This window comes from Accipiter gentilis, chromosome 22 (genome assembly GCF_929443795.1).
Source record: "Accipiter gentilis chromosome 22, bAccGen1.1, whole genome shotgun sequence".
Classification (NCBI taxonomy): Eukaryota; Metazoa; Chordata; class Aves; order Accipitriformes; family Accipitridae; genus Astur; species Astur gentilis.
This window is the reverse complement of record NC_064901.1, coordinates 15,819,933-15,841,904: the sequence shown is the minus strand read 5'-3', so window position 1 is coordinate 15,841,904 and position 21,972 is coordinate 15,819,933. Positions and strand designations below refer to the sequence as shown.

General features: G+C 47.3%; 1 protein-coding gene across 4 annotated transcripts in view; it reads right to left on the bottom strand.

The window, feature by feature from the left end:
- Positions 1-624: 624 nt before the first annotated feature.
- The window catches only part of PLEKHD1 (pleckstrin homology and coiled-coil domain containing D1), a 31,128-nt gene continuing 9,780 nt past the window's right edge, over positions 625-21,972 (bottom strand). For 3 of the 4 annotated variants that reach the window (XM_049825763.1, XM_049825762.1, XM_049825765.1), the window contains 11 exons: positions 21,275-21,364; positions 20,668-20,744; positions 15,680-15,771; positions 12,787-12,839; positions 10,717-10,811; positions 9,681-9,774; positions 8,189-8,367; positions 7,304-7,436; positions 5,940-6,084; positions 3,762-3,911; positions 625-3,163 (listed from right to left, as the gene is read on the bottom strand). In XM_049825763.1, coding sequence (XP_049681720.1) covers positions 3,003-3,163; positions 3,762-3,911; positions 5,940-6,084; positions 7,304-7,436; positions 8,189-8,367; positions 9,681-9,774; positions 10,717-10,811; positions 12,787-12,839; positions 15,680-15,771; positions 20,668-20,744; positions 21,275-21,364 — 1,269 coding nt within the window. In that variant the 3' untranslated portion in view covers positions 625-3,002. Of the gene's footprint in view, positions 3,164-3,757; positions 3,912-5,939; positions 6,085-7,303; positions 7,437-8,188; positions 8,368-9,680; positions 9,775-10,716; positions 10,812-12,786; positions 12,840-15,679; positions 15,772-20,667; positions 20,745-21,274; positions 21,365-21,972 lie in introns of all 4 variants that reach the window. The other variant, XM_049825764.1, reaches the window with a different exon arrangement.

The window sequence follows — 21,972 nt, the reverse complement described above, 5'->3', positions numbered from 1 at the left end:
CAATCTGACCCAGGATTACTAGTGGAGGTTATTTGAACAGAGATGGGTTGCTCCATAAGCCATCTTCCTGTTACTGCATTGCATTGAAAAGACACAGATAACACTGAAATCAGCAACTCTGCGTCCTTTCAAACAGAATAAGGAGACAGTCACTTAATTAAGATGCTATGGTACACAGGCCCAGCTCTGCGCTGACTCTGCCAGGGGGCTTACAGGGCAGTAGATTCCTCTGCAGGACTAGTATCTGCAGCAAGGAAGAACTGAGGGCAAGCGCCTCACCGCAGGTGGCTTAGGGCACACCTTGCTGGTTACACAGAGAGCTTCTCACTGGCTTCAGGTTAGCGAGAAGGAGATTTCTTCTTTGGTTTTCACATGTCCTGGCTTTAACTTTATACACATTTCAAAAGTGGAAGAGGGTAGCGAGGGTGAAAGCATTTTACATCCAGCCAGTCCTTCTGAGAAGTGATGTTAAGCACGTAACACAGCAACCCAGTGAAGCAGAGGAAGTGCACTGGCAGTAAATGAGTGTGTCACAATGATTTGTATCAACTCCTGCAGAGGCAATTTAACATCATTTCAGTGACAGTGTATCAAGAACACACAGGAATTCACTCTAGCGTTAGCATAACTTTTATTTTTTTATTGCTGTCAATATGCACAGTAAAAGAAGACCTGACGTGGCTACCTCCTGAGTACAATACTTCTATAAAGTCTGATATTGTGGCTTTTGATGGTAACAGATCAAAGGTGCTGCATTCACAAGCCACAGAGTGATTTTCCTAACTGCCTGAATTACAGATACCCTCCCTGGGTGTCCTTTTTTCTGTCCCTTCCAGCATCACATAGTATAGACCTTGTAACTGGAAAATAGCCAGAGATGACGTGAGGACAGCGTAAAGGGGAAAAGCAGCTCTGTATTGCTTTCTCACAGCCCTTCGGCCTTGTAGGAGCAAGAATTCATTTGTGGCTTTCTAGCACACAAGCTTGAGTGGAAAAACCACAGAAGGATCAGGTATATTAGCTAAGGAGGGATGCAAATTCTCTTTTCCTATTGCATGACCTGTCATCACAAAAAGGTCAGCCTTCAGTGCTGGACCCTTTGATTCTATAAAACCTCCCACTGCCTGGCAGAAGGATTCTGGTCAGCAACTGCCTGAAATGGAAAGTACAGGCTGTGCCTTCAATGCTTTTCCTCCGGTCACACCAGAGCAACTGCTTCCAGGAGCAATCACATCCTCCCAGCACGCTCCTCCACCCAGCATCAACGCCTCTCCTCTGGCTGACAAGCCAGGGCTCCCTTCCCAGCCTCATCCTTGATTTCTGCCTAGAAACAGCACTGAATTTGTAGGGAATGACTTAGGTGGCCAGCAGCCAAAGCCTGGGACTGGACAGTGTCACAGTCTGCACGGGAGAGGTAAGCAGCTACCCCGGTGTCACTGGACATATGTAACACCCAGGGGAACTGATGAGGGTTACAGCCCTGAAAGCCTTGGTAAATCCACACTTAAGACCCCCTGAGCCCTAACTGTACCTCTGTTGCTGACTTCATCCACTTTTGTATTGTTTATTCCTTTGTTTCCCAACTTATACTACAGGGAGAACAGCGTCACTCTGAGCGTGCTTGTCATGTGCTCTGTAAGCACCAGGCAGTGCTGTTACTATAGCATGGGTAATTATTAGCCAGCTGCTTGCTTAAAACAGGTGGGAGAGGCTGCAAGGTTTCCACAACAAAGGGATTCCTCTCCTGTAACATACAAGATGACCACAAGCAGGGCAAATCCTCCCAGCAATAACCACCCGGTGAGCACTCGGGAGGGGACAGAGGCCAGCCAGAAGCCCAACTCTGACTAGGCTGTCCACAGCGCCTCTCCCAATCCAGCCTTGACTTGCCAGAGGTCCCAGTTTGACCGTGATAGCCTGGATTGCAATTAAGAGGACTGGCAGAGAGCAGTACAAAGCCTTGAGTACAGGCTATTCACCGCAGCACATACAGAGATGACTTTCCCCACCTCCGCAGCCCTGACGGCTTGCTGCTGACCATGTTTAATTCTCCAAGCGGTAGTGGGTTTTGTTGCTGAGCACTCCTCACCCACCTGTCCTCCAGCTTGTTTTACAGAGGTGATGAGGAAGCCGTCAGAGCTCAGTCAAAGGCTCCTCCACACTGGATCTGCCTATAGATAATACCTTCCACAGCTCATAGCTCTGCTCCTCCTTCTGGCGGTGACACAGCCAGATGTCCCAATGCAAAAAAAGTGCAAAGGTGGCCCCAGGATGTTCTGCCCACAGTCAACACAACACGACCCTCCCTCCAGCTTACATCGATACCACTGAGTTATCTATAAGCTCTTCTCTGCACACGATCCTCCTTGGAGCCAAATCCCCAGAATCCTCAGGTTGTCTTCAACTTGTGTTGCTACCGTTTGCTTGAAATGATGTAGCATCGAGAGGTTGCCCTGTGTTTGATATTATTGCCTGTGCTTGGGAGGCTGGGACTGCTGCAGTCTTCAGGAAACGTGCCCCACCAAAGTGCTCATTGACTGGGGGTGTGCTGCAAGCCATTTCCTAGAGGGGATCAGGCAGAACAAGGTAAGCTGTGTCCTACTGGGGAGGTTACACTACTTGGAGCATAGGCTGATAAAAGGCTTTCTCAGAAGCACTTGTGTTTGGCAGACAGACTAGACAGGAAAGGAAAGAAGAGGCAATTCCTAAGCTACAGTCTGTGGTTCACTTTAACACCGACCGTGGTATCTTGGCAAAATGTGGCTTAACGTAAGCAGCTGAAGCAAACGGATCCGGAGTGATCAGCAGAGAAGGTCTTTCAGGCTACAGGGAGCATTCAAACTAAAGTAAAGCCACTAGTTGAGGAAATTGCCTACACACAACTTTCCCCCACTTTCCCCACCAAAGGGCAAATCTCCCTTCTGACCCTGGCGCCCAATGGCGTAACTTTTGCAGAGCTGAATGGCAAGTTGAGATCAGAAGCCCCCCCCCCCCAGCAAGAGTCACTTTTCATCCCCCAAAGAATCATCCTTTTGTGACCTCATGATCTGATAAAGAGTTTCCCTGAAGTGCTGGTCCCGGCTCAGTCTTTTCGCTGCTTCTTTCAGCTCCTCGATATTTTCAGCTTCTGCATGCGAGAAGATGAAGGACTGGGACTGCTTCACTGAAACAAGATCGGCGCAGAAAGGTCAGCACTTTCTGTCAGGGACACAAACTGAAGACAAAACTTCACTAGAGCACATGAGCCATGCGATCAACATGACTGAGACCCTGACAAGGGATGAGCTAACCATTGCACTCTAACAGCTTCACCTTTCTGCTTTCAGAGGAGGAAAATGCTGACAGCATGGAAACACACTTTTCTTTACAGCTGTCCCTGAATTAGGGTTCTGCGTAGAACCTGATCTAACCTTGCAGGCAGCCACTCTGAGCATTGGATTGGACGATGTCCAGGTCTCCCTTCCAACCTAACTCAGTCTATGATTAAGCATTCAGATGAAGTCAGCTTTGAGCATGGTTTTTTAGGGGCCCAGCACCATCACAGCAGTTACTTTTCAACATACATGAAGAGACAGGCAACCAGCACACAGACTCAGTGCCCTGCTCTCTGGGAAAGGAAGCTCCAAGTTTCTCGGTAGCTCCATTCTACTACTAGGGAATATGAAATATCGACCACGTTTGCAGACCTTACTGCTCTGTCAGCCCCATCTGCACATATCTGCTCCTGCAGGATAGAGAGTAAGAAGCTGCCTGATACCTACAGTCATTCCACGAAGCACTGGCTCTCCGGCGGTGGAAGCGGCAGCTCTTTATGCGACGAGTGGCAGCCTTGTGGATATATACAGAGTTCTTCATGATCACGGGCATCTTGGCCTCCAGCTCGGCATTGCGGATGCACTCTTCAAAGAACTCTGAGAAGAAGACACCACCGTGAGCAGTGACGGGAGAGACACTTCAAGCAACGAACCAGTCACAAGGGACTACACGCACTGATGGGCTAAGCCAGGTGATGTTGTTCAACACCTCCCTAGATCTTCACAAACAACAATCCATGAAGCTCCAGAATATCATCAGAATAAACAAGTTCAAAGTGACAAAAACCTCCAGTCCCCAGCAAATGCATACTCAAATTACAGAAAGAACTGGAGCCATCCATTCTCCATCAATCATTCCCACAACCGCTCATGATTCAACTGCCAAAAGCCTCTGATATTGCGATAAAACTTCTCCACTCTCTTGCAACAGAGGGGTCTGAAGCCTTGCTCATTGCAATTTCTTTGAAGGACTTCTAAAACCAGTCAATCTAGCTGCAGAAAAGGAGGTGTTGGCAACACTGGCACAGGCACACATACCCAGGCCATATGTGGCCAGGTATTTCTTAACAGCATAGCATAGCAAATACTAGCACATACATACATACATTACAGGCTCCATCCAAAGCCATATGTCCAAACTCTGACAATGTTATTCTGTCCCAATCTGCCACACAAGCTGCTTTTCCTGACCCATTCCCCCTCTTATGGTCTAACCAGCATATTTTCTGCCATTCCAGTCTTGCTGTCCTCCTACTTGTTGCTGGTCTCTTGCTGTTCAGAGGGCTCATGTGCTAATACACCCCAACACTTACGTGAAAGGGTAGGGCAGAGCTGCAGGAAACACCGGGAAGGACTGAGGGATCTGTGCTGGGATTGATGTTAAAGAAAACATTGCTGGTCCCTCACTTTCTCTAGTGTTTTGCTCATCAGTACGTTTTTACTCTTTTGAAGATAACATCCTCCAAAATCTAAGATTGGAAATGAGTGTCAGGAGACATTCAGTGCCAGAGGTTACTCACTTATGCCCTGTGCAGGTAGCTCAGCTCTAGTTGAACACTGAGCTCAACACATCCACTTTAGCTCTGTTTCCTTACCACGGCTCTGAGCCAGTGGACTGAAGTTCAGAATTATGCCCTTTTGTCTTAGTTTAGAACTCTGATGTAGGAACTACTGAATAATACTTACTTTATTTACATGCATTTATATATAAAAATTACAAAGATGTGTATATGTATAAAAACTACTTATACATATCTTTATACTTATATATGTAACACTGCTCAGAATACCACAGGACTTTTTGACTTTTCTATATTGTCTTGATACGTCCACCTTTCACTGAAATTAAGCCTTAACTGCACAGATACAGCACCTTCACGACAGCTTCCCACTGCACTGTACTTGAGGATGGGAAACAAGCAAGACTTCACCCAACTGAAGCTGCTAATGTCAGTTCCCAAATCTGACTCGAGCCAGATGCTACGGTAATGCCCCATCTTACCAAAAAAAAAAAAAAAAAAAAAAAAAAAGGCAAGCAAAGAAACAAGGATAAACTGTGAGGAAACATTAAATGTGAGTCTTACACCTGGCTTGTGGACTGCAGAGTCATCTCAGCACGGTAGTGCTGGGCTGATGGCAGTGATTCAGCTCTGAGTAAGGATCCAAACTTCACCTGCTGGGTCACCTACCAGCACATCACTACAGCAACCACAGTCCTCCCTAAATTGCTGATGTTCTCATAACCAAGGGTGAGAACAGATTATGTTGAGGGCAACCAGAGGACTCTCTATAACTCAGACCTAGGCAGTCTTTACAGCTCTGCCACAGCTTCCCTGTTTGACAATTTGAAAAGCATTTGCTCATCTCTGCCCCTAGGTTTGTCTTCCATTCAGCAGGGAAGGCCGGAATAATTTTGCCCTCCTTTGAGGACAAAACACCAAGTGCCTGCATACCATGTTCTGGTTCTGCAAAACGGAGGTGTGGTTGAAGAACAAGGAGTTGGGAGAGCACATTATGTGCAACTTTGCTAATTTGGGAACTTGTTTTTGTGTCTGGGAAGATGGGTAGAAATATTTCCTCTCTCAGAGCTTGCTCATCAGTAGAGAGGATGGATGACCGACTTACTTCTCAAGTTACTGACATCTGCTTTCATCTTCTCCTCTTTCTCCTTGTTGCAATCCAGAGAATCTAAGCCTTGCTCCAAGCTCTGCAATGCTTCCTCAGCTTCTCTCAGTCTCTTCTCCAGATCCATGCGCACCTTCACCTCAGCCTGAGGAAGAGAATAAGCATTGCTGAAAAACACCTTGTGTCTCAATAACCATCCTGCTAACTCACGAGGTCTCTGAGGGACCCACCAAGCAGAAGAAAATGAAAGGACAACAGTACGGAAAACCAATAGAAATATTGTACGACAACATAAAAGTCATTCCTCATGTCTTCAGACAGAACCTGAATTTGAAGAAGTCCAGATAATTTTAGTAATTCTCCTTTACTCTGACTTTCATTTTCACAGCTTCCCTCTCATTGTATGAAACATGTGGAATCAGAGATGGTATTTCAACACGTGAATTTGTGCTTATGCAAGTACTTGCGCTGAGCAGGAACAGAAGGACATCTTTCCAGGTGAGACAGACTTGAGATAAAGGAACCCTCAGTTCCCACAAAGGGGTATACAGTACTTAGTTTCAGAAACAAAACACAAGAATAGTTAGAAATAAAGGATAATATCAGTAGTAGGTTAGCGAATGAGAATAACACAGCTTAGGCCAATTTAGCTTTAGTTTGGCCGAGTGGAAGGTTACAGGATAAGAAAATCTTGGAGGTTCAGGAAAATGAAGAATTGGGGGTTTTTTGGATGAAATATTTGTAGAAGGAGGTTAAGTGTCAAACAGCCAATAATAAGCATAACCTTTACATTATTTAGATTAAAATAAAATAGCATACTTTGTCCAATTACCTTTGCATAGATTCAGGGATCTTCCATTACTGGGATAACGAAGAAGGGCTGGTACCTCACCTGCATTCCTCTGCTTTTGAACCTAAGTTCATGCAGCGGTTCCTGAAGATTTACAGATCTTAAGATTGATTCTCTGAGCACAAGTGAGGAGGTAAGATTTCTGCTCAGTTCTGCAATGTCCATATTAGCATTTCTTTGAAATAATCTTTATTCTTGATTGTGTCTACTTTCCTCTTTTACTTTTTTCCCCTCCCTCCATCTTTAAATGATGCTTTCACAGTAGCAAATGAAAAGACTTTTACTGAGGTCTGAATCAGACCTCAGAATGAGAAAATAAATGGTAGTGCTACATAGATACAACCTGGCGACTTCACGTGTTACCTTGATATAAAGCACAGCAAATGCAGATTTGCAACTACAAAATAAAAACAAAATAAAACCAAGTCTCCCACTTGATAGGGGGTGAACTGAAAGAGAAAACGAGAGAACCCTGGGCCCAGGGACAGCAATACGCAACATACACAGAGGATACCTTGAGGTCTCTCTCCGCCTGCTGCTTCTCTGCAGTCAGCTCTGAGAGCGAGTTCTGCAGCGCTTGCGACTGGGAAGAGTAAAACTCCCGCTCCTCCTCCAGCACTCGGGACCGCTCCTCATTCTCCTTCATCCTGGTGCACGGCACAGCAAAGGAAGACAACCATTCCCTCCCCAGCACAGCTCACAGGAAGGAAGGGGCTCAGTAGCGCGACGGGGCGTGCTTAACTACCTGGCTGCCCTGAGCAAAGAGGCACTAACAGGAGCACTGTCTGTGTTTCACTTCAATAACACAGACGTCGCTGGTGAAAGCCAAGTGGACAGTTCTTGAATGGAACATTCTCAACCCCCAGACGATGTCCAGGAGCACCAACCACTTCTCATGGATAAGTCCATGAACACCAAATGGATTCACATGCCTAAGTCCTGATTTGAAAGGAGCAAGCCCAAGCAGCAGCAAGTTCAGCTGCCCTGCCTCACTCCATCCCCTCTGAAGCATTTATAGCCTGAACTCCTGCCATGGGAACCAGACAAGCTTCCAGACTTGTCTTGTGTTGGCAACCAAAAAGCAAGTCAGCAGATAGTCACATCATTTGGCATCACTAAGCCTGAGCAGGGCAGAAGTGTCCTCTACCTTTTGCGGCACCCAAGAATGGAAATTATAAAGGATCTTGCCTCTCTGCATGTCTCAGGATAAACAGGGGAACAGTTTTGGAGTGATTCTAATTTTAAGCCCAGAAATATTTAGCCATTCCCTTTCTGATCACCTCCCACCTGCAAGGGGGAAAAACTACCTCTTTTCCCACCACCCTTTTCACACTGGATCGCATCTTGTCCTGCATTCCTCTCTCTGGCACCACTGTGACAGCCCCTGCCCCCATTTCACCTCTTCTCTGCCAGGAGTTTCTCCTCCAGAAGTTGCTGCATCTTCTCTTCAATCTGTCGCAGGCTGCAGTGCAGTCCCCAGATGGGGCTTTGCTCCTTGCTGGGGCTGGTTGGAGGTGGGAGCTGGCTCTCGTTTTCTTCCAGCATCTCCAGCATTTGCTGCTTTTCCAGGGAGAGCTCCTTGAAGAAGGGCAGAGATTGTATCAGCCAAGTCTAACACTTCTGCTCCTGTTCCTGCCTGGCTCCTCCCTATTGAGTCCCTCCATCATTACATCCACATGCTTCATTCAGGTTAAAAAACAGGAATACCAAAATCTGGTTTTCATTTTGTACCTGCCTCACGAGGAGCAAGCCTCCACTGTGCAAGGGGGTGAGAACCTGCAGGGTCCTTTGACATGGTAGGCTGGTAAGGACCCAGCTCAGGGTCTGGAGCCTTGTGCTTCCCTAGAGCATCACACCCGTGCAGGCAGCTTCCCTGCCTTTGCTCCTCACCTTGCTCCTCAGTGTGAACTAGAGGCATCCTCTCTGTGGTACTTCTAACTGTGGGGCAATAGGACATAGCACGCTGTTTTCCTGTGAAGTGTTTGGTCCAGTGTGCATGGCATGAATGGTCCTTCCCTAGCTTTCCAGCTCTTTTTTCATACCCATAACTGCAGGCAAGGAGAAGAGCTCAAAGGAACATCAGCAACAGAGTTTTTGAACAAACTTGTAGGATCTGGCACAAACATTAAGGATGATATTGAGGCTTCAGAAGGCCAGCTGTGTGGAAATTTCACAAACAATACACATTTAGAAAAGCTACTTTCCACCAATCCATCAGAGTGATATCAAGTAAGCAAAAGGTTTAATACATCAACACTGTTTCCTAAATTCCCACGTGGTACATGATTCCCCAGGAACCACGCTCCCTTCTGTGAACAAGGAATGCCTCCCTGCTGCTCCAACTTCCGCCAGGACATAGGGAGTTGCAGTTAAAAAAAAAAAAAAAAATCAGAAAGCTATCACAGATTTAGAGCCATGTTGGCTGGAAGGCACCCTCCAGTAGGCTCTAGTCCAGCCTCCTGTTCAGAACTGGTCTGTCAACACAGCAAGTTATGGTCAGCTCTGGCTTTCTACAGTCGAGTTGTGAAAACCTTCCGAGACGGAGGTTCCTCAGCCTCCCTAACTGCCTGCCTACCTGTCTGGTGACAAGTCACTCCATAGTCTTCAACCTGAGCTTCCCAAACTGCAACTTACTGTTATTGTCACATCAGCTGGTACTGCTGAGAGAAGTTGGGTTCTGCTGGGCTCCGCGTCACTTCTAGTCCCTTTCTGCAGGGGATTTTGGCCTTCATATCAGCTACCAAATGAACCTGTTCATGTGCACAGGACTTAACTCTGGGACTAGTGGATGTTAGATTCATTCCACGGGACAGCATTGCTTTCAGCCCTGGTCAGTTTTCATGGATTGTTCCCAAAATGCTGTCACTCAGAGGGAAGAAGTGGTCACTCACCTCCAGGGTTTTCTGTAAGGACTGTGTCAGGCTTCGCAACTCTTTCTTTTCTTCTTCCACTCCTTTAAGGGAGCGGGCTGTGAGCTCTAGCTCCCTAAAGAGGCAAAAAGGGTGATAGCTATTGCAGGGGAACTCTAGCCCCACAGACTGCGCTCAGACTGCGCAGGCTGTGGATCTCTTAGCGCAGGACCTGCGACCGGTGGTTGGTACAGGCAGCCCTGGAAAGTCAGGAGCTTGGCAGCAAGCATCATGCCTTGAACACACTACAGGCATCCAGGAACTTTACTGTGCCTCCTGATCATCAAACCCAAACCAACTGTTAGCGTGCTTCTCTAGCGAGGGCAAGGCCACAGTTGCAACTGGAAGAGCTCAGACAGGGCAGTCATATCTCAGCAGATGTAGTCTATGAAAACAAAAATGGTTTGCAAAATCACACTGGCTTTTCTGAGATGTTATTTAGGGATAGAAAAGAAAAAAGAGAGGGCAATGGCAAAACATGCCCTTTCAACACTCAAGGCAAAGCACTTGGCTCCTTCCCTTTTTAAATAAATTTGCTGTTCACATTTTGCATAGAGTAACTCTTAAAATGGCAAAATTACTCTTGGTGAGGCAACTTCATCATCCACCCAGTGGCATTCAGCTGATGGTGGAAAACCAGATTCAGATGTCTGGAGCCCACATGGCTGGTCAGTCAATCAAACTAATTGCCTCTCTGAAATCCTCTAGCACCTGTCCGTTGCCATGCTACCCCAACTAATCTGGGGTTTGATCATGTCCCAGCCCTTTGAAAATGAAGTTGCTGGTGCCCTGAACACAAAATTGAAACTAAGCTGTATTCTATTGGTCACACAAGCAATAGCAAATGCAGGTAAACAGATCTAAACTGTTCCTGTTTTGTTCAATATACCATTTATCTCTTTCCTACATGCACAAAATCGGTGGATTTTATGAAGTTTTGATTCATCACCACAGCAGCACTTCTGCCCAGTGTGGGAGTTCATGTCCTTTTCCTGCCCTGCGCAGTTTGCCGCCTTACCGTCTGATCTGTTCCTGCTCCAGCCGCAGTTCCCGTACCACCTCTTCAAAGCGGTGCTTCTCTGCTTCCAGGACCTGGTTCAGACGCTCGAGTTCCTGGACCAAAAGAGAAGACAGGAATGTACTCTGCTGACACAGTTAGGAAAGTCTTCCCCGTTAACAATGTCCGGGACTTTTAACATGAGCTATGTAGAGCCATGGGGTGTCCAATTCCACCATACTTTTGTCCAGAGGCAATTAGAGGGGATTGAAGGTTGGTTGAGGATTTCCAGACATCCAGAAGTCCCAGTCAGGTTACCAGGCACCTGGAAATCCCAGACATGCTCCCTGCACAGATCAGCTCTGCTGCACATATACGGAAGGTCCAAAGCTCCCTGGGAAAGCTGGACTCAACATGCATGTACCATTTCCAGGCACCCACATGTGCAGGTGCAGAAAGCCTGGACAGGAATGTGACAGCCCCAGCACTGCTGCACCTGAAGCGTGACATTTCTACTAGCTCAGCCTTACTTCCCATCCCCACTGGGACAGGAAAACATGACTGCACAGTTACAGCTTTGCACAGTTTAATCAGCCTGCCACTATCTTTGTGCTAATAAAACCAAGCTTAAAGAGCACTGAATGACCCAAGCTATCCTCAAGCAGCGAAACAGTCTCTTCCCCTAGTCTAGAGGAAGCAGTTGTACCGAGACCTACTGCAGATGCAGGGAGATGGGGATAAAGTACAGCGAAGGTCCTGCTGCTGGTCAGGTCCCCTCGCAGCCTTAGCTGCTAGGCAGAACTTCTGCTGCAGGCCCAGGTAGGTCACAACACAGCACTGATGCCAGATAAATTCATAATACGACTCTTGCTCCATGGTGCAGATACACAGTTTGAGCTGCTTTCCCAACATATTGCCCTGAAGCCTTCAGGCTCACAGCAGACCAGACCATTAGAGCTCAGTGAGCTATATATTCGTTCCTTCATCAGTACCAAACTCCTTTAAACTAACCCAGCCCCATCTGCTCTGTGGTCAATAGAGATACCGTGCATGGCTTTTTAAGAGCAGAGATTTGTTCCAGGGTCTTTAGAGAGGAGCATTTCCCTCCCTATGCCTGTGGGTTGTGCAGCAGGCTACCTCACCAGAAGGGGATGTCTCCCTGCAAAAGCAGAAGTAGCTTAGCCCTGAAGGAGTGTCCAAGCCACCTTTGGACTTTACCTCTGCAGAAATGTACACAGGAAAAACCTAGGCCTGAGAAGCCTAGGTCAGCATTGCCAGCTTTTGCTAAAGAGGGACAACAGTCATTTTGGATTAACTGGAAAAGAGAGCATGTGGCAGTTCGCAAGATTGGAGCGTGGTGGTCTACATCCATGCCCGCTTTCCTACCGTGGAATAGGACAACCCATTTGCAAAGCTATCTTTCAATAACTTTATGATGGTGCTATGAAAAACAGTATAGATTTGGTGCAAATATGAGAATGAGCTAATTTTATTATATTAAGCAAATACAAGTTAGGAATAGTTTGGAAAACAATAATAAACTTGATAAATTAAGTAATAGTCACATCTAAGGGAGAGCTCTATTGAGTTTTCCCTAGCGCAATGTTTATTTTAATCCCCATCTCTGGTACATCCAAAGAACAAACCACATTGCTTTTTGCTGCTCCTTGTTTCTCACAACGGTATCTCTACACTAGGACAATGTCAGGTCTGTTTATTTGCTTTCTAACTGTGGAGGCAAACAAGTTGATTGCCACAGTCTTACTGAACCTACCAAAGAACAAGTGTATAATTCAACCCAGTGAATATGAATTCAATCTGATCTTCCTCCCTGGTCCTCCTGGAGACATAATCGCAAGCACACCGCATGGGAAGCGCCTGGGAAGGGGAGCAGGGATACATCTCCAGGACCCATCCACGGCACAGCTCTTACTCCTGTCTTCATCCACAGAGCCCAGAGGTTGGCTGGAGACTCTTTTGGCTCTGCAGCCTCCCTTCCTGAACCCTGGCATGCCTTCAAACCAGCAACTCCCAACCTCCCAGTCCTGCCACATGGAAGCTGAAGGAAATTGGCTTGTGATGAACGCTTACCTCTTTTTGCTCCCTCTGCAGACACAGCTCTTCTGTTTCTTCCATTAGCTTATCTGCAAACACACACACAAAGGCAAAATGCAGAGAAAAGCAATTTATATCCTGGGGATATTTATGAGCGTGAAATACTGACTGTTTGAAGCTTGAAAATGCAGCGTTCCCTATTGCTCTCTGTGTATTTGTCTGGGAGGCTCCAAAGGCTGAGATGACGCTAATGGGATGTTCTGTAATTTCCCTCCTGCCAATAACTTAATAAACTAAACAACCATATTGCTGCGTACTCCTGCTAAGGTTTCCTCTCAATGTTCTTAAAGTGCATTAACGAACTAACCTTTGCAATCCTCTAGCTGAGTCAGGAAAACATGCTTATCTCTGCTTCACACGTGAGGAAGCAGAGGCACAGAAAGGTTAAGTGGGTGCACAGGGTCGCACACCGCATAGCAGCAATCGGTTCTCCTACTGCAGCTCAGCGCCCGTCCCTACCCGCCTAGCTCATCACCCTCTCCTTCAGCCCCCTCGGCATCACTACCAGCTCCCTATTATCACCTTGGGATGCCCCAGCCAAGCCCAGAAATCAATCCTCTATTTTAGTCACAAAACTTTTAGCCGTTAAGTATAGTTCCACTGAACATCAGTTGCCCTTTTCTGCTGAGAAGGACACGTGCCCACCAGAGACTCTGCTCTGATCCTTACAGCGTGACCTGATGTACGTACATTGTGCTATGCTCTAACCTTAAACAGAGGCTCTGCCTTAGGCAGCTCTTAGTCACGCTTGCAGGAAACTAGACAGAAACACATTTCTCCTAGTTAAGCCTAGGGTTTAGCTCTCAGCTCCGCCACCTGGCTGCGGTGGGAGCAGGGTCAAGATTCACTGTAGCACTTTATGATTAAGTCTTCCCCATATCAGGCGAGGAGGATGCTACTGCCTCCGTTTTTACTGGGGACCTGAAGAGATTACTACTGCTGGCAGGATTACTAGTGCTAGGAGGAGTGCAGACCTCTACCTCCTGCCCACAGCAGGGCTCCTGGTGCCAGAGCAATAGTGTTATATTTCTAAAGCTCTGCTGACCACCACTGCTGCCTTTCCTTCCCACTCTTGCCCTTTCTCCTTTCCAGGACCCAGCACAGCTGCACTGTAATTACAGAGAGGCACCTTCCCTTTTCTGCCCTTCCTGGGGGGGGCAAGCCCAGGGCTTGATGGGCTTCTGCAAAGTCCCTGCCCGAGAGAAACCTGGATCCCAGCTGGGGGGCAGGTGGAAGGTAACTCCAGGAGGATTCAGGGAATTCCCCAGAGCAGTGTTTGCTTCCTCCAGAGAGCCCTGACCGGCTGCAAGGAGCAGTGCCTGACCTCAAAGCTTAACTACAGGATGGACACAGGTCACTGAAGGTAAGGCTAATGAGACAGAAGCCTCAGCAGTTATACAGGAAAAAATAGACAATTGCTGTCAAAAGAAAGTAACCAACTGTGACAATTGATTAGCTCTAAATGTTCTTGTCATGGGCCAAAGAACACAGTTAAATACATATTTTATACTCCAAATATCTCCTTTTTGCCACAGAACGTGTATTCCTCTATTCCTCCATCACCTTGTCTTTTATTGTACTGGGGCCCTCTATAGTCTCTTAGGCTCTTTAGTCTGCTCTGGTGGTTGCAAAATAAAGTTTTGACAAAACTTTCCTGTTTCTAATTCTCCTCCTGTCTCTCCAGGTCCTCTTAGCACTCCCCGTTATCCCTTTGTCAGGTGTGGAACCACTCCTCCCTGCCTGCCCCACATATGAGTCCATCCATCAGCTCAGGTGAATGGCGCTTAGAAGGCCAGAATGAACATGCCTTGATACTTGAATTATGATCATTGTTACATGTGAGACCATATACTGAGATCACCCCTGGTCAGCATGGATGCTGAAATGCAAAAGGCTCTTCAAGATTCCTCCAGTGGCTTGATGAGTAGGAGCAGATACCACAAGCCCCTGCTCAAGGCATCACCAACCTGAAGCACCCAAAGTTGCTGCTAACTTGTTTAAAGCACATGACTGTCCAGACAAGGGACTGGGCTCACACATGTCAGCCCCCAAGTCAGGAGGACTCTTACACCTTACGGAATGTTGTAAGTTAGCAGGCATCTGGGTTAAAAAAGGCTACTCCCTTACCTCTTGCTATAGGCAATGTGGGGAAGAGGCAGCTGGACCTCCCAAGGCAGTCAGAGCACCCAAGGTACTGCCATCCAGAGGCTGGTTTCTGAGCAGGTGACTGTACTAGGTAACCTCCAGAAGTCTCTTCCAACCTAAATTATTCTATGTTCATCTGGAGCAACTGCTCTCTCTCCGTTGCCCACGGAGAGAGCAATGACAAATTAGCCATGGCCATTAGACAGCTCAAACAAGCCCACGTAAATGCTCCCACTTCCAATATGAACAGTGTGAGCAAATGCAGACAAAGACCAAGTAGAGAAAGACCAAAAAAACCAGCTAGAGGAGGAAAACTCATGCATGAAAAGCTGTAATCAGCCTCAGAAATACCAGTCCTGTGAGATTCAGGGAGACAAAGGTATTGGCTGTTTGCCTGGTGAGCAGCTGAAATCAGCACATCCAAACTTCTCAGGGGCAGCAAATATTTGTACAGTCCAACCGTCAGGAGCTGCAGGACTCAGCATGCTGGCCAAAGCACGTTCTTCCCTTCAGGCTCCACGCAGACACCCAGATCCTACCTTAACATTTTCATGTTTTGACCCCGTTCAAAACCTGAATTTCAGCTGCTGACTACTCAAAAGCTTCATCCAGTAAAAGTCAACAGTAAAAACCTGTAGCTGCTTGGCTTGACCACACTGACAACCCCAGAAAAGCAAAGTGGCTATTTTGGGGTTTATGGGTTTTAGAAGCAAGAGTTTCCTACCTAAATACTCCTGTTTCTCCTTGGCCAGTTGCAGTCCTTGGGCTTCCAGGCTCTCGATCATGGCTTCTCCCAGCTGGGCATTCTTCCAGGTCCTAGGGAGAGCAGACACAAAGCAGACAATGTAAGAGAGCTAAGGGTCCCACAGAGTGAGGTAGGGGACTCAGCCTAGCAATCTACCAAGGAATTCAAACACACGGACTCTTGTCAGTTGGGACAGGGATTCTCTAAATTTTTCTCCACAAATGAATTGGAGAAATTTCCCTGACATTCAGTAATTTTTTATTTTTTATTTTAATACAGGAGCTGTACATCAACACTGCACAGCTATTCAAATGTTTTTTCCAGTGTTTTGGAGATTTCTACACTGAGCTTAGTCTTAAGGGCTCTCCAGACCAACCCAGCACATGCACAGCCTCCAACTGCAATAGGATGTACCTGGAACCCGTTAAATGGATCCCGACAGACTTTAGAACCAGATTTTAGCTTTTAACTCAGCTTACTTCCCATCTGCCAGTGACATTATCTTTCCAATATTTTGCTGCTATAGCCACTTTTCCCATTCAAACATTAACCATTTATTGACTCTTTCCCACAGCCTTTTATCTTCAGCCTTTCTGGTATCCATCATCCATCCTGGAACCAATCAACCCCTCCTCTGCTAAACCTGTAAGCCATGAGGATTCGGTGTCTGGCCCTACACTGTGAGTTAAGTGCCTCTCCCTGTAAAAACAATGAAGAACCAGAGATAAAAGCCAGACAAGATGCTGCCAAGTAGGGAAAGTTAAAGGAAGTAGGCATATTCAAAGAGTACCTTGTGTTATATGTAGGACAATGTGTAGGACCCTTGGCCAGAGAATCTCAATTTCTCTTGAACACATTATGAACCTAAGCTGTAAAAAAGGCCTGTGTAGCAGATGCCCATTACTGATTGAGTTGACGGGCAGAGTAGGCTTTAATACAGATATTAAATACCATGGACAATGACACACAAATCAAAAACAGAATCAGAAATGGAGTTTGCTGCTCACCTCTATTCATGTTCCATTAGAAAAAAATACCTACACACATAAAATACCTAAAATGCATACATAAAATTCATCCCAATCTATTTATATCGATGCACATACAGGAACAGCAATTGCTGCCCAGAAATTCTGCCATCTTTGTCAAATCCTAAGGGAGCTTATTAATATTAAACAACTGTAAGCCTTCCTGTACCAGGCCTGTTTGTGAGCCATTTGAAATTGTAGCTTTTCGGAAACCATTAAGTTGGCAACCTCTTATAAAACAATTTCAAGGCAACCTGTACTTCGTCTCTTACAAAAGCCAGACAAATATATTAAACACACATCACCCCAGGGACCAGGCAGCTCATAGCTCCAGCAGCCCAAGCACTGTCTTGTGCCCTTTGCAGACAGCTGGGTTTCTTTTCAGCTAATAAGCATCTAGGATATTTCTAAAGTGCAAAGGAAATTAGAATGCTAATTAAAAAGGTGATGTTTTGCCCACAGGTAGACGTCTTGAGTGAGAACATGTGGGCGTGAATGTGTTTTTCCACTAACATTCTCTGATACAGGATGAATCTGATCCCAGAGAAAGCAACAGCAAACAGCTCGGGGCGGACTGGGCGGGGGGACGACAACAACACTGCACGACAGAGTTCATCGTATGATTACTTGGAGGGTTTCCAAAATGGCTGTAGCCTTTAAGGTGTCTGTTCATTAGATTCACTTTTTCAGTGCTCACTCCCTTCCCCAGCCTAACAAGATGTTTCCCTGTCTGTAACTCAAAGGTTACTACACCCACTGCTCTGTAACTTAGAAGATGCACCTATACGACTGTAGCTTTTAAGCTTTTATTCCTTTTATCTGCTGGAACCAGTGCCAGTGGGTAACTGCAGCAGGGGGGAGGTACAGGCTATGACTTTAGCTGAGGGGCCAGCAAGTACCTTTTTTTTTTTTTTTTTTTGGTACTTCTTACCAAGTGAGTTTTCATCAGAAAAAGCCATAATACTTAAAGAGCTGGAAAGCACAGGGTCAGGAAGGCTCTTGGGACAAGTAGAAAGCGCCTTTATAATATACTTCTGAAAAAACCCAACCCCAAAGCTGCATAGTATCTCCATTTGCTTTACAGCTCAAACACTGCCTATTCCAGTCCTTTTGCAGCACTGGGAACATCTCTCCAGCTTTGCCTGCATTTTACTTTTCTCGGGAGCATCCACAACCAATTTTTGGAGACTCTTAGCACTGCGTGGTCCACAGGACATATGTACTAAGCTACCCGGTTTTTTCCCCTGTTGCCCACCAAGTCTACTTTTAACCAGTGCAGGGAATGCTGCTATGGACATAGAGAGTGCACATGTGCCCCTCTCCCCCACTAGCAGCAGCAAAAGCCTCTCTGGGTGGGAAAAGAACCTGGCTGGCTGGGAGTCAGGGCTTTGTGCATTTCTGAAAAGCTTTCAAGATACGGCAAGTGTGATAAGTCCAAGCCACAACAGGTTAGAAGGGTGGAGAGGCCATCAGCTCCCCTCTGCATTGAATAAGCGGTTTCCCTATCAAACTGGGAGGCTTGGAAAGGAGGGAAGAGCTGAAGGCATCACTGAGCAGACTGTGATGGTGGAGGTAATAAGCAATTGTGCAGGCACACACACACACCACCCAGCCCTAGATGTAAAGAGGCAGCAGACAAAATTGAAACAAAGGAGAGAGGATAGAGGGTGCTTCCCATCCTGGGTTCATTTTTTCCTCTTTACCGTATTTAACAAAATCTCAGTCTATGGAGTTGGGTTTTTTTGAGGGTGGTGGTTTGGTTTTTGTTTGGTTGTTTTTTGTTTTTTTTTCTTTGGTCGGTTTTAAATAATGAGGGAGTCTGTAGGATGATCACAATAAACTAAGTGCTGCAGTGCCACCGGCAATACAATCTCCATCTAGGAACAACAGGGCACTAAAACAGGTTGCCTAGAAGACTTCCGCTGTGTCCTCTTAGCTTTCCTATTCATTGCAGATCAATTTACTGGCCCATGGCATACCTTCCTGGCTGCTGCTTAGCTCCCAACCTGACCCTGCTAACATAAATCCCATAATCTGTGCTATTCCTCCCGTGCAGGCTCTCATCAGCATTGATGAGGCCGGCACTGGAGCTGCATCACCCTCCTTCTCTGATGCAAGAACAGAAGCAGAGAGGGGAGGGAAGGGGGTGCCTCAGGCAGATTTTCAGCTAGGTGCATGAAGTCTGCTGCACGATAGCAGCCACTGTCTAGCTCCTGTTTTAAACACTAGTGCTGGAATATTGAAGCAAGGACTAGGAAAAAGGCTGGTTCTGTGAAATAAGCAGCTACACAGGGCTTGCTTTGAAAACCCCTCCTGAGCTGTGCAGCCAACGTTTCTTTCCTCCCATACACACCTGAAAGATGAATTTGGCCCCCAAATTATTGCCCTTGGCAATAGTTATGTTTAACATTGGTGAAGGCGAGTGCAGACCTGTGCTATCAAAGAAAGAACTCCGAATTACTCAAGGCCTAAATCGGGATTCCTCCTCCTCTGCAGTGGCTGAGCCTGCTCATGCTGAGTGGGTGACAGACATCTGCCTTGGGTCTTGTGTCCCACGGGGCTCATGCACCCACGAAGCTTTAATGAACAGCTTTGTGTTGCAGTTCACACAGTACCTTGGAGGTAACAGCTTGCTCCAGCACCAAAGCCAGGCTCACTGCAGCAGCCTGAAGCTTGGCTTGGGCTGATCCACATTAACACTGTGTTCTCCATTAATTTCAAATGAACATTTTCAGCCTCATAGCATTGGAATTAACTGAGATACCCTTTACCATGCACACATGCACGCACACACTGGTATTACAAGTTAAACTTGCCTGAAAGAGCAGCTTTTGTCCCTAAATTCACAAGAGACCACATACATACATTGTAATGCAGCCAGGAAGGGCAGAGCAGAGTGCTCATTGCTTCAAGCCTCACAGCTGAACAGTAGGCTCTGCTCTACAGACTCTGAAAGCTTCTACCTGGCTTGCAAAAGTCAAATCCCTGTTTAAGTGTTACCTCTTCCTGCATCTGCTGAGAATTAGGAAGAGCCTGCTGTGGTTTTGTGGGACAGCTGCTCATTGCACTGTCAGGCTCCTGGGTGCTGAGGGATTGCAGAGCTGGTGGCCGACAAACTGGAAATCTCTCCAGCATTCTCAGCAGACTGCGAACTCAATATTGTACACATACAGCAATCAAACCCTCTCAACCCTGTAGGTGGGCTGGAAATGCCTTGCTAACACCTCCTCCCCTGGGGTTTAGCCTACCTCCGCATTTCAGAATTAAACTGTCTTGAGAGGCCAAATCCTGCTGCTGCGTGGCCTGAGCGCCCTAGGATCCAGGCAGAAGGGATGCGCACCCCACGGTCACACAATGGCATCAGGGCTGTTACTGACATCTCGGCATGACCAGTACTGCTCAGGAGAGCAGGGACAGGCTGGCGAAGTCCCAGCTCACCAGCGGGGTGTAGAGCCACATGGACAGCTGCTCGCCAGCTTTGTGCCTTTCCTGTTCTGCTCTTACCTTAACCCAAATTCATACATCCGCAGCTTAGAGAGGTTTTCTGACCCCCACCTTTGTCAGGCCTGCGGACCTTGCTTCCCACACAAAAGCGACCAGGAGAGCCCTCGTTCAGTCCCAGGTCCCAACTCTCCGAGGCAAGAGAGAGGGAGAGCGGATGCCGCTCAGTATATCAGCATTTGACAGACGACAGCCTGGGGTTGTTAGCAAAGAGCCATACTGCATACCATACTGCACAGCAAGGCGGGAAGCTTTGTGTCAGTTTTAGAGCATTCTCGTTTAGGGAAAGGATGGGTCCAGGAGGCAAGTGAAGGTCTCCCTATAGTCTTGGGGAGCTTGTCTGCCTCCCTGTAGTCCTTCTAGTCAGGCTTCTTCCTCTTTATCCTTTACACGTCTACAGAGCAGATCAAAGAGAATAAGGAATAGAAAGAAGCTTACACTTTTCCAGACTCCTGTAGCATCTCCAGCCACTGAGCCTGCTCAAACTCTGATTCGGCTGCTAGAACAATGTTACCCTAGAAGAGGGGAGGGGAGGGGAAAAAAACCTGGATTAGAGAGGCTGGTGCCTTACGTGCCTCTGTGCACTCGGGGCATGAACCGGACACAGCTAGCACAGCTATGGCAGAGGAGAGCCCACCGCAGGCTTCCACCTCCATGGGAGGCATCACGTGGAAACAAATAAGTCCTAGGCCTACCACACCGTGTGCTGGGAAGAGATGCACACGGCAAGCGGTCACGGTAGGAATAAAATGATAGGGCAACATGAGCTCTAGGGCTCCTGAGTATCTGTCCACTGGTCTGCTAGTATTACAAGACCTGCTGTCAGAAAGAGCAAGTTTCCTTGTTGGTTGTCAAAGCAGGAGCAGCAGCAAAGCCTTGAGAGGACTTGGGACGCTAAGCCACACTCTCTCTCGAGACAGTCCGCCCAGAGAGGGTAGGCATACCTTGGTGGGGTGGGAAAGACTGCCAATCCAGCTCCGGTCATCAGCAATAAGATGTTTTGTGGGGTTTGGGGTTTTTATGAGAAGGAAAGAAATCTACTTACATGGAAGTCTTCGTGAGAGATCTTTATGGCATAAGGCATGTTGGGCTCTTCTTTGGGTTCCACGATGCAGCCTCCCAGGGGTATGACACCCTGGGGATAAACCAGAGTGCTCCAATCAGTCAGCAATATCAAGTGTAACTATTAACTAACCCGGAGCTGAACTTTCACCCTTGGTCACTTGTGGGCCTCTGCCCTGCCTTGGCTATCCCAGGAGGGGCAATACACACAGTTCCTGAAAAGCAGAGGGCCTCCCACCTCCACCAGGAGACCTCCAACTGGCATCTGAAAGGCAGTCGAGGTGGCTCTCCTGCATTTGGCTCGGAGGGAAGGCTGCTAGCTAGAATATGGAAGCGGGAGCTCTTTCATCAAGGAGGAGGTGATCTCCCAACAGGGGCAGGCGTTGCAGATTCACAGTGCGGTACCACGGGGGAGACTGTGGATCCATCGCAGTCACCACCAGGAGCTCAACACCCCGCACACGCTGTGTGGGGATGGATGGGTAGCCTGCTGCCCCTAACCAGGCTGGGTGAAATCAGCACCTTTGGAAGCACATGGGCTTCATCAGCCTCCAGTGACTACAGAGGAGAAAAGCGGACTCAGAGCACAGAGTGCCCCCACGAGAGCTCCAGGCGGCAGAGCTACGGAGGGTGCTGCTTGGGGCTGAGGGCACGTGGGTTAGCAGGGGCTGGCTGCGACTG